Raw genomic sequence first — 12,602 nt, forward strand, 5'->3', positions numbered from 1 at the left:
CAGAGCAGAGAGCTGCTGACTGACAGCCAGCAGCTCTCTGCTCGGAGAGCTGTCAGAACCAAGCAATTGACGGCGTTCGTTTGCTCTGGTCTTAGTGTAGAGGTGGCGGGGGACAGATGCAGCATCGGTCCGACATAGGTAAGTATTAATCTTAAAAAAAGCCATAACCTATACTTCTCTTTTAAGGTGTCACCATACCAAGACATTTTGGACAATTTCATGTTCCCAACTTTGTGGGAACAGTTTGGGGATGGCCCCTTCCTGTTCCAACATGACTGTACACCAGAGCACAAACTAAGGTCCATAAAGACATGGATGAGTGAGTTTGGGGTTGATGAACTTGACTGAGCTGCACAGAGTCCTGACTTCAACTCAATATAACACCTTTGGGATGAATTAAAGTGGAGACTGCGAGCCAGCCCTTCTCGTACAACCTCAGTGCCTGACCTCACAAATGGCCTTCTAAAAGAATGGTCAAACATTCCCATAGACACATGCCTAAATCTTGTGGACAACCTTCCCAGAAGAATTGAAGCGGTTATACTCAACCAACTCAATATTGAACCCTACGGACTAAGACCAGGATGCCATTAAAGTTCATGTGTTTAAATGCAGGCGTCCCAAAACTCTTGACAATATAGTGTACATCGCATCTACTAATGCTAAAAAATGCTTGTGGAAATACAAAATTTAAGAATATAATGTATAATATATCTTTACTCCTAAGTAAAAATACAAAAATGTTTAAAACTTTTCAAATATAGTCTCTGCCATATTTTAAATACACATCCTTGAAAAGAAACCACGTGCACAATCCCACATGGATGTCTCAAACTGTGATCACAGAGGTACAATTCACCCATGGCCTCTTGGATGCAAGGGAACATACAGTGGGTACGGAAAGTATTCAGACCCCCTTAAATTTTTCACTCTTTGTTATATTGCAGCCATTTGCTAAAATCATTTAGGTTCATTCTTCTTCCTCATGAATGTACACATAGCACCCCATACTGACAGAAAAACACAGAATTGTTGACATTGTTGCAGATTTATTAAAAAAGAAAAACTGAAATATCACATGGTCCTAAGTATTCAGACCCTTTGCTCAGTATTTAGTAGAAGCCCCCTTTTGATCTAATACAGCCAGGAGTCTTTTTGGGAAAGATGCAACAAGTCTTTCACACCTGGATTTGGGGATCCTCTGCCATTCCTCCTTGCAGATCTTCTCCAGTTCTGTCAGGTTGGATGGTAAACGTTGGTGGACAGCCATTTTTAGGTCTCTCCAGAGATGCTCAATTGGGTTTAAGTCAGGGCTCTGGCTGGGCCATTCAAGAACAGTCACGGAGTTGTTGTGAAGCCACTCCTTCGTTATTTTAGCTGTGTGCTTAGGGTCATTGTCTTGTTGGAAGGTAAACCTTTGGCCCAGTCTGAGGTCCAGAGCACTCTGGAGAAGGTTTTTTGTCCAGGATATCCCTGTACTTGGCCGCATTCATCTTTCCCTCGATTGCAACCAGTCGTCCTGTCCCTGCAGCTGAAAAACACCCCACAGCATGATGCTGCCACCACCATGCTTCACTGTTGGGACTGTATTGGACAGGTGATGAGCAGTGCCTGGTTTTCTCCACACATACCGCTTAGAATTAAGGCCAAAAAGTTCTATTTTGGTCTCATCAGACCAGAGAATCTTATTTCTCACCATCTTGGAGTCCTTCAGGTGTTTTTTAGCAAACTCCATGCGGGCTTTCATGTGTCTTACACTGAGGAGAGGCTTCCGTCGGGCCACTCTGCCATAAAGCCCCGACTGGTGGAGGGCTGCAGTGATGGTTGACTTTCTACAACTTTCTCCCATCTCCTGACTGCATCTCTGGAGCTTTGGGTTCTTCTTTACCTCTCTCACCAAGGCTCTTCTCCCCCGATAGCTCAGTTTGGCCGGACGGCCAGCTCTAGGAAGGGTTCTGGTCGTCCCAAACGTCTTCCATTTGAGGATTATGGAGGCCACTGTGCTCTTAGGAACCTTAAGTGCAGCAGAAATCTTTTTGTAACCTTGTACCTTGCCACAATTCTGTCTCTGAGCTCTTCAGGCAGTTCCTTTGACCTCATGATTCTCATTTGCTCTGACATGCATTGTGATCTGGAAGGTCTTATATAGACAGGTGTGTGGCTTTCCTAATCAAGTTCAATCAGTATAATCAAACACAGCTGGACTCAAATGAAGGTGTAGAACCATTTCAAGGATGATCAGAAGAAATGGAAAGCACCTGAGTTAAATATATGAGTGTCACAGCAAAGGGTCTGAATACTTAGGACCATGTGATATTTCAGTTTTTCTTTTTTAATAAATCTGCAACAATGTCAACAATTCTGTGTTTTTCTGTCAGTATGGGGTGCTGTGTGTACATTCATGAGGAAGAAGAATGAACTTAAATGATTTTAGCAAATGGCTGCAATATAACAAAGAGTGAAAAATTTAAGGGGGTCTGAATACTTTCCGTACCCACTGTATATACAGTTTAGCTTCTAAAATAAATTGGAACTCTATCTCTGAAAAACTTAAAGTATATTAAGCTTTGGTTAGTGCTTAAGAGCTAAAGTCTTAGTGCTGGAGCCACTTGATCAACCAGGTGACTATCATTTTCATAAACAGAGGTTATCAATGGTGACTTAACTCAGTACAGGCAATCTTTAACTGCTGGATTTTAAGGGGACAATTACTAAAACTGGAGAGTGCAAAATCTGGTACAACTGTACATGGTTCAGCTTGCTCAATTAAGCCTTGACAAAAAAATCTGGAAGCACCAATGTTTACACTTCAGTTTTAGTAAATTAACCCCCAATATGCTCTTTATCTTGTGGTGTCCCTGCACAAATGTCAACAGATTAGACACCTTGTAATATTTATAGTGTTATTTTGCTTGGATATGGATGTTTCTGCAAATAATATGGCTATTGATAAAGATATTTCTCCAAGTGGTCTGTTGTAAAATGTGTATATGTTTATCTTAATTAGTAGGATCGCACTTGGATGATGTCAAGCCACAAAGAACTCCAAGGAGGCAGAAACCGAAGACACTAAACAGCCCTGATGACTCCACCTACTACAGTATGCTGCATGTGAGTTGATTTGAAGTGTTCTTTTAAAGGAAACTCCAGTTTTGTTAATTTGAAAAAGAAATTCCTCCACGCCAACCATAGACATTGCAAAGATTTTAGCGAGCCTTATCTTTCCAGGTTTTGATGTAGTTCTTGCTAGTAACTAACTACTAAGTAGGATCTGTTTTTACTATAGGCTCATGCTCAATCTCAGTGCTGTAACAATAAAAACTGCAGTCCAAGCATCTCATTAGATTCCCAAGATAAGTTTTGTTCTCTTGCTGGCCCAGAATGCTGCAGAAGGAACAGCCATAGAGTGACATCTCTGTCTGGCTGGCAAAGGGAGCCATGCCCTAGGACAGTGATGGCGAACCTTGGCACCCCAGATGTTTTGGAACTACATTTCCCATGATGCTTCACTACACTGCAGAGTGCATGAGCATCATGGGAAATGTAGTTCCAAAACATCTGGGGTGCCAAGGTTTGCCATCACTGCCCTAGGAAATGATAACTGGTCTCTCAGAACCCATATGACATGACTCAAAGCCACATGGTGCCAAACATGTGCCCAGAAAGCTGCCTGTGGTTCTTTGGTACTTATTGTGGTTTCCTTGGTCCCTAGCAGCCAATAGTCTGTGATTTCCCTATCTAAGTGCTCACTCACTCACTGGGCTAGTGAAGGAAAAATATATTTTGGGCTGCTTTTGCTAGTTAAACAGTATGGTTAATTTCTTTCACACTATCATTTTTTGTATTGTTCATCCCCCCCCTGATCATTTTAATGGATGATACCAAGAGGAGTATCAAATGTTCTGTCAGTAATGTACAAGGAGACTATATGAAACAAAAATTTGTAAAGGGACTGTGATTTGAGTTATGTCTAGCAGTCTCTTGTAACTAGTTTCCAGCCTTCGACTGTCTCCATCAACCATGCATGTATCATGTCTGCCATCTCTGACCTTCTCCAGTCTATAAGTGTTTCTGTAGCATTACATATAGTAAATATTATGTGTAGCCCTTTGAGGATATAATGTGCTACACTGTTCTCCTCCTATATAAGGCAAGTTAGAAACCATTGCCCTGACCAATCCTAAATCTGAGTTAGTCACATATGCATCCTGAAGTCATATTTTGAGAGTCACTGCTCAGCCAATGTCATGTAAAGGGCATATCTGATATATTTATTTGTGTATTCGTTTTACTTATGACTGTATGAGTTCTTGTCATTCTTTAATAAAAATGCATTTCTGCCAATCATGTCCAATAAATCCGATGCTTTTAGAACATTATTTTCTATTTCAGGTAAGATAAATGTACTTCCATTTCTAACCAGATGGAATACTCTAGCCACTTAAGAACCAGGACTATTTCTGACACTTGTTGTTTACAAGTTAAAATCAGTATTTTTTGCTAGAAAATCACTTAGAACCCCCAAATAATATATATATATTTTTTTAGCAGAGACCCTAGAGAATAAAATGGAAATTGTTGCAATACTTTGTTACACCTCTGGCGGTCTTACAAACGCAATTTCTTTTTTAAAAAAAATACACGTTTTTGAATGAAAAAGAAGAAAACAGTAAAGTTAGCCTAATTTTTTTTCTATTATGTGAAAGAGAATGTTACGTCGAGTAAATTGATAACCTAACATGGCATGCTTTAAAATTGCGCTTGCTCGTGGAATGGCGAAAAACATTGGTACTTAAAAATCTCCATAGGCGATGCTTTACAAATTTCTACAGGTTACAAGTTTAGAGTTACAGAGGAGTTATTGCTCTCACTCTACTGATCGTGGCGATACCTTACATGGGTGGTTTGGGTGTATGCATTCGCTTCTGCGCGTGAACTTGGGGGGACGGGGCGCTTTAAATTATTTTATTTTTTTCTTATTTATTTTACCTTTTATTTTTTATTTTTACTCTGTCCCATTAAAAAATGTTTTTTTGATCATTTTTATTCCTATTAAAAGGATTGTAAACATTCCCTGTAATAGAAATAAGTAGGACAGGTCCTCTTTAATGTGAGATCTAGGGTCAAAAAGACCTCAGATCTCACATCAACACTTAAAAGCAAAAAGAAAATTAACTTTTTTTTATGCAAAAAAAAAAAAAAAATGGGCCCTTTAAGGCCAGTAGGCGGAAGCGATGTATAACGTTGCTCCGGTCCCTCAAGTCCAAAGAGTTGAGTTGGGGCCATCTTGCCCTCACTCAACTTCCTGCCTGGGACTGGAATGGACAGCTCCGGTAAGCAGGGAAAATGACTGGGAAGCAACAGGAGGGGGGTGGGCACCACTTTTATGTGAAAGAGGACCGCCGGGCATGTAGAAAATTACCAGGGTTATGGCAGTTATCTGTCCGGAAGTGGCTAGGCAGCTTTCAATTTTTTCAATAACCAAGAATACGTAAGGGCCTGTGTGGACTGGCTTCGATGGGCAACTGTAATGTGATATTGACATCAGTTTGAAATGCTTCTGAGATCATTATGAATTCACTGCAGTTGCTGTTGACCTGCTTCAGGTGCTTTTGCATTCCCAGAGACCTGTATGGGGGGAAAAGTGTATTTCCACTTTTGTAGTCAAATTTGAGAAAATCCCACTATAATTTAGGTATGTGTTCCTATATACACAGCATACCTAAAACTTGTTTTAAAAACATATTTTTACCATTTGCATGTTTCTGAGGAGAAGGTATCATGGCTGACTTCAAGCATTTCTTAGTTAGCTCAGCATGATCTGTCCCAATAGCTGGACTTGGGGACTGGCTGAATCTAGTTTGCATTAACATACAATGTAGAACTCTAGTACTAAAACCTTAAAACTTTTGTTAAGACAGACTGTGTTCAAATGTAGTACAACTGATTAGATTTCTGCCTCCAGACAGAGTTAATTATGGTACACACATCTTCGCAGCCCCCCTTGTCACAAAGAGAGTTAAGTAGAATTTTTCCTTGCTAAAAGTACCAGAAAAGAACATCTAAAACGTAAACTTTTTAAGGTTTTCCATGTGAACATAAAGAAGTCATCATCCCAATTTGGTTGAAACAGTGGAAATACCCTTTAAGTAAACAACATCCCATCAACAATTCTCTTTCGACATTACCTTGAACCCCAGAACCCTGCATGCCAAATAATTGTGAAGGTGGACAAATTCTTTAAGGGCCTTTTCACAATTTCCTAGTCTATTGATGTGTTTTACTGCATTTGCAATAACATTCATTTTCCATTTGATTGGATGGCTAATACATCACAAGAGAGTATAAACATCATAGTGCCATGTTTGTAATGCCGCACACCATAACAGGTGACGTGTGCTGTGGAGCGCTGCAGGGCGGGAGCAGTGTCAGCAAATGTACTTGTGTGTTGGAGTGCCATGCTAAATAAATTATGTAGTCCTCACTCCTAAGGGAGCTGTGGAAATAACTAGATCCTCCTACCTGTTCTGTGTCTACCTGCTTTGTATCTGGATCCTACAGCCTACCAACAAACCTTTGACAGTAATCCGCTCTAGTAACTTGTTTCTTATTACCAATTATTGCAGTACTCAAACTGGAGAGAGGGTTTAGGAGTGTAGGACACGCAAACTGCAAATAGGAATAGATAACTGAAACAGCAGCAGGTCTGTGATAGAGACCTCCAGAAATAGATATTGAGGAGGACAGCCAGCCACACGTAAGTGTGAAGCCATCCTAGAGAAATCTGGAACTATGTACCTTTCTAGAAATCTACTTCATAAATATACAAAGACAGTGGCTGTGTTCTCAACAAGTTGTTTTTATTCTTTATGCAGGACTTTCAAAATAATTATGACGTGTCTGCACATGAATTTGATTTCCTTGTTCTCCTGAGAAAACAGACAGGGAAATGCATTGAGAACGAAAGCCACCACCTTTGTAATAAAGTACAATTGTATTATTTTAGTATATAGTCTGAACCTTGTATTTGGCACCTCAAAGGTACCGTCCTGACTAAAGGATTTAGCAGAGTACATGCTTATTTTTGGAATGCGGGGCTAATGGTTACCCCTTGCACCACGAACCTTGGTTATAAAGTAAAAGTACAGATTTTTAGGTGAAGACAGGAAAGGACTCCATGAAAAATCGTCAGGGATTGCTTGAAGTAGATGAATAGGAAATAGTCAGACTGGGGTGTATTTACTAAAGCCGGAGAGTGCAAAATCAGGCTCACTTCTGCATAGAAACCAATTAGCGTCTAATCTCAGCGTGTTCAATTAAGCTTTGGCAAAAAAAAAAAAACCTGGAAGCTGATTGGTTTCTGTGCAGAAGTGAGCCTGATTTTGCACTCCCCAGCTTTAATAAATAAACCCCACAGATTGGGATAAGAAGTTCCAGAGGAAGGGGGAGGGTCTGAAGAGGTCCAGGAAACATGCATGGGAGGAGAAGACAATTGAGATTTAGAGCTGGAGATCATGAGAAGGGTGGTTGGTTTTTGAAGATGAGGTTGGTGATGTAGCTGGGGCAGAGTTGTGCATGTCTTTTTAGGTTGTTGTTAATATTTTGAATTTTATTTAGTGGGTAAGTGGAAGTCGGTGGAGGGATTGGCAGGGGGGAGTAGTGGACACTGAACAGTTGGTAAAGTAGATGAGTCTAACATCAGCATTCATATTGGACTGAAGGAGGAATAGCCTTTGTAAAGGTAGGTCAATGAGGTGGGATATATATATATATATATATATATATATATATATATATATATATATACTTCTCATCAAAATCTCAAGAGAAAAAGGATGCAAAGTCTTTATAGATAGGTGAAAATTATCAATAAATAGGATTTTAGGTAATTACTATTACCTTGGTAAAAACTTTGTGAAATTGATTGGTGAACTAAAGCAGCTTTAGAGCTAGACAAAATTGTCAGAATCAAATTTACCCATGAACAAAATAGAACATACGGTAATAATTCTGTCTTTTTATAAAAAAAAAAAGATAAATTCGGAGTCTGTGTTTTAACCCTGGAATCTTGCCAACATCCCTAGTAAATATTGAACAATGGAGAACCCCTGAGGATTGGGACTTTAAACGGCAAGAACCAGGACTTGAGTATGAAAATGTATAAATTTTATTACAAATATTACAAGAATGAAATATACAAAAACAAAAATAACATGTATGATAAAAACATGGTCATAAATACGTCTTGGAACCGAGAGGGTCTGAGGTGTCTGGATCGGACTAGACGCGTTTCGGTCCAAATGCCTTTCTCGATAGTCCAGAAAACACCAGAGATCAGACTAGGAGCATAAAAGGTAACAGTAAGTATAGTGCATATAGTAGACGTAGAATTAAATTTCATTTATGACCATGTTTTTATCATACATGTTATTTTTGTTTTTGTATATTTCATTCTTGTAATATTTGTAATAAAATTTATACATTTTCATACTCAAGTCTGTCTTTTTATAGATAAACCCTTTGACATTATGCTTTCAAAGTCTTAATTATAGTAGCAGTTCAATAATGGTTGATAGAGCTGCCATATGGCCATTTATCATTCTGGGCACTCTTGAACAATATGTGCTTCCTGATTCCATAAATACTGAATATGTCTAGACAAACTTATACTTCTGAGACTTTATCTGCTGTTATTACCCCTTTCCATCTACTTATAATAGCTATTATGTTTGTCCTTACATCGTCACTCTTAAATAAGTGCATCTATTCACTAACTTATATTTGTAGACTTTATTACCACTTTAATTTTCAAAAAGTGTTTTTTAAAAGATGTAAAATCTTAACCCAAGATGATACAGAAAGACCCGTTTTAGGATGCTATCTGGATCATCACTGTGTGTCAAAGGGTGAATAATTTTTCAGGTAAAGGAGCATTTCTATGCATTATGTCCCATAAATCAGCACTGAAAAGCGACATCTTTTCTCATCTGCCATCATGTATTCCTGCTCATATGTGATGAACTCCACCCACCATAATCTTAAGGCTTGTACACACTATAAGAAAATTGGGCGAACATTTTCATCCAAAAAATTTTCGTACGATTTTCGTATAGTGTGTACAGAACTTTCTACAGCCGATTCTGAATTTTCGTACGAAAACTCCAAAATTTTTCTCATGTGGGAAAAAACAAACTATTTTTGTTTAATGTGTACCATTCGTATGATTTTTGTACAAGAAAAATCAGAATGAAAGACTGTGCAAGATTAGAAACAATAAACCACAATAAAAAAGGTTTTGTCGTATGAGAATTTTCATACAAATTTTTGTTCATCGATTTCGATTTGCTGTGAAGCAACGATGAAAATCGAACAATCTTTCGCCCAGTTTTCTTATAGTGTGCACCGCCCAGTTTTCTTATAGTGTGCACCCCACTTTAGCTACTCCTGCACACCAAGGATAGAAATGAAAATGTTGCATCCAATTCAATGTTTATTTGGTTCACATAACAACACATAAATAAATAAAAAATAATAAGGAAAGTCTGTATCGTGTCTTCTTAGATATTGCTGTCTAAGATGAAATTCCCACCTTGTCTAGAGGTATTTGGAATCTTACATACAAAGTTACATTACTCCTTGTTAGGAGTGGCAGGAATAATAATCATTTTGCAGGTAAAACAGCTTCCAAATATATATATCTAATCTCCCTATTTTTGCTTTTGCTCGGAGTCCAGTTTTAAAGTTACCAGTTACACACAGTAGAGACAGACGTATTTTTACTTTTTTACATTTTTTTGGGAGAATTACACCCAAGGCTGCCAAGGGCAGCTTTTTGGTAAAATGCCTGAAAATGGAACTATCATCATGTCTAAAGAAAATGTTGTGTCCAGTGTTGTTTTTTATTGTTTAAATGGATGATACTTTTGAAGTGATCATTGTGACATATGAACACATCATCTGTGTGCATCAAAATAACTCTGCTAGAAGGTATAAAACATGATTGAAAAACAAAAAGGGCACGGGAAAGTTATAGCTATGTAGTTGCTTTAGTTATCCAGCAACAATATTGTGTTAGGTGAAGAGTGGGGTGAAATTGAAATTTTGTGAATTTGGAAATTATGAACAGGATGTCTCTTAACCGAAATCCATTTAGAAATCTAAAAGAAGGGGCAGGTTTTTCAAGCAAGTGCTGCCATACTGCACATCAACATTGATTAGACTAGTTAACTTCTTAAAAAGATGTAATCATCCTAAAGGTCCTACTTTTTCCACTAGGGATATGTCAATGTTAATATGTTGTATATAAACGGTGGGGGGTACTGCGCTTCTGGGTAGGTGAACAATATTAAATAAATAAATAAACTATATCTGGTGTGTGTGCCTATCACAATATATATAGAAGAGAACTATACCATATAAATTAAGTCCATATTCATAGTAAACAATTTAAAATAAAAATAAAAGTGCAATACTCTAAAAACCACTTAATGTGCTGATAATGCTTTAGTGACAAATAAGGTGCTCGGGTGCATATATATAAAACCAAAGTGTCCTCAGTGCTTCACAAACATATTATATAACGGTCTGGGTGTAAACAAAGTCCAAAATAAATAAAAAAATGAATAAACAGATGTGTTCAAGTGGGTAAGTTAAGTCCACAGGTGCTACTCCTTCACCAAACACCGTGCTGCAAAAAGTGGGGTGCTTCTCCTTATCCCCTCAGGGTGTTCTAGCCGCTCACCTTAAAGACTAAGGGTAAAAAGCCTTATCACTAATCCAGGGGGCTCCTCTCCAATTATATGCCATACTCCACTAGGGTCAGATATCTGGGCTGCTGCAGATGATTTGGCTCCCTCTTCCTCTCCAGACTCTCCACAGTCACAATGGCTCTCAAAACAGAATACTCAAAATAGTGCAGTATGTCTGGATAACGGGTACTTTATTAAAATATCATTAAAACTACTCACATTTGCTGAGTACACAAAGCGCAAAAAGGATAGCGTCGGAGTGGGATCGCAGTCCTCACTTCCGCGATGTGCGTCACTTCCGGTCCGAACGTCCCTACGCGTTACGCCACTTCCGCGTCACGTGGCTTCTTCAGGGGTATATGGTATAGTTCTCTTCTATATATATTGTGATGGGCACACACACCAGATATAGTTTATTTATTTATTTAATATTGTTCACCTACCCAGAAGCGCAGTACCCCCCACCGTTTATATATCTTACACTGTTTGGTCACCAGTTCCGGTACTAGCAGCATCTGGGGTCTCCTTTAAACCCCTGCTATCGCTCTAGTTTAGACAGCGCAGGACTCACTACACCATACCTTTAATATGTTGTATGTTTTGCTTGTTAACCACTTACACTTCTACTCCCTTTCTAACCAGACCAATTTTCAGCTTTCAGTGCTCTCACATTTTGAATGACAATTACGCATGCAACACTGTACCCATATGAAATTTTTGTCCTTTTTTCCACACAAATAGAGCTTTCTTTTGGTGGTATTTAATCATCACTGTTTTATTTATATTTTTTGCGCTATAAATGCAAAAAGACAGAAAATGTTGTAAAAAAATGCATTTTTCTTTGTGTCGGTTTTAAAATTTTGCAAAAGTTATACCCAAATAAGTATATATTATTTGGTCTTTGTGAAGGTTATAGAGTCTACAAGCTATTGGGGAAAATATGGAGATAAGGATTTTTTTACATTTTATTTTTTCAACAGGGGGGCCCAGGCAGCTGCTTCTCACCGGCCCTCCCCTCACCGTTCAAATCATCCTAGGACCCCCCCCCCCCATCCCTAGTAAACTGTGTTTACTATTCTTAATCTTGTGAATGAACAGGGAGCCTCTGTTTATCCATTCTTCAGTGTCAGGTAGGCTCTATATGGGCCCATGATTTCTAACAGCAGCCTTGTGGTGGAGCAATCCTGTATTTTGCCTATGGTGATGCAGGACCTGTCTTTAAACTGGCAGCACTAATATGTGAATTTTTATGGCGGGGAAGTCTCCCCACTGGCAGAATACAATAGCTGAGAAGGGGAATCAAGTCATTTTTTTTTGTTTAGTGTGGTATCTCTACATTCATTATTTGACACCAGAGAGTTTTTAATACCAAAGCAATATTTTCACCTTGAAACCCAAATTATCATTTTGGAAGCCACCAAAATATTCTTTATAAAGTCACTGTTATATTGGCCAACTTCTAGGACCAAACACTGTCATATCAAAAAGGGCAAATGTCACCATTCCCCCTGAGCTCTGACACCATCCCACACAGATTATTTTGGTTGTGGTCTCAATTATTCAGTAGCTATAGGAATGTGCTGGAAAAGTAAATATAAAGTGGTTGGAGGGTGAAGTTTAAACCGACACTGTCACTTTGCCATTATTTGTTCCAAATTTTTCCCCCAACAACTGGTTTTCCTTTATGTGCTAAGTATAAAATATTTTTATCTGATGAGATTATAATTTTTAGAAAATAATGCACATTTATTATTTTCATAGTTGCCCTATGTAGATGAAAAGAGAAAACCAAGAAAAGAAAGGTAAGTTAATGCTTCCAGTTAATCCCAAGAAAATGTCTTTAATTTCTTTCAT

General features: G+C 38.4%; 1 protein-coding gene across 1 annotated transcript in view; it reads left to right on the forward strand.

Moving 5' to 3' along the window:
• MYO3A (myosin IIIA) overlaps positions 1–12,602 on the forward strand; it is a 312,359-nt gene that overhangs the window by 287,072 nt on the left and 12,685 nt on the right. Inside the window, exons 32-33 of the mRNA XM_082259576.1 lie at positions 3,011–3,111; positions 12,510–12,550. Coding sequence (XP_082115702.1) covers positions 3,011–3,111; positions 12,510–12,550 — 142 coding nt within the window. The remainder of the gene's footprint in view (positions 1–3,010; positions 3,112–12,509; positions 12,551–12,602) is intronic.

This window comes from Pelophylax lessonae, assembly GCF_965119305.1.
Source record: "Pelophylax lessonae genome assembly, chromosome: 5".
Classification (NCBI taxonomy): domain Eukaryota; kingdom Metazoa; phylum Chordata; class Amphibia; order Anura; family Ranidae; genus Pelophylax; species Pelophylax lessonae.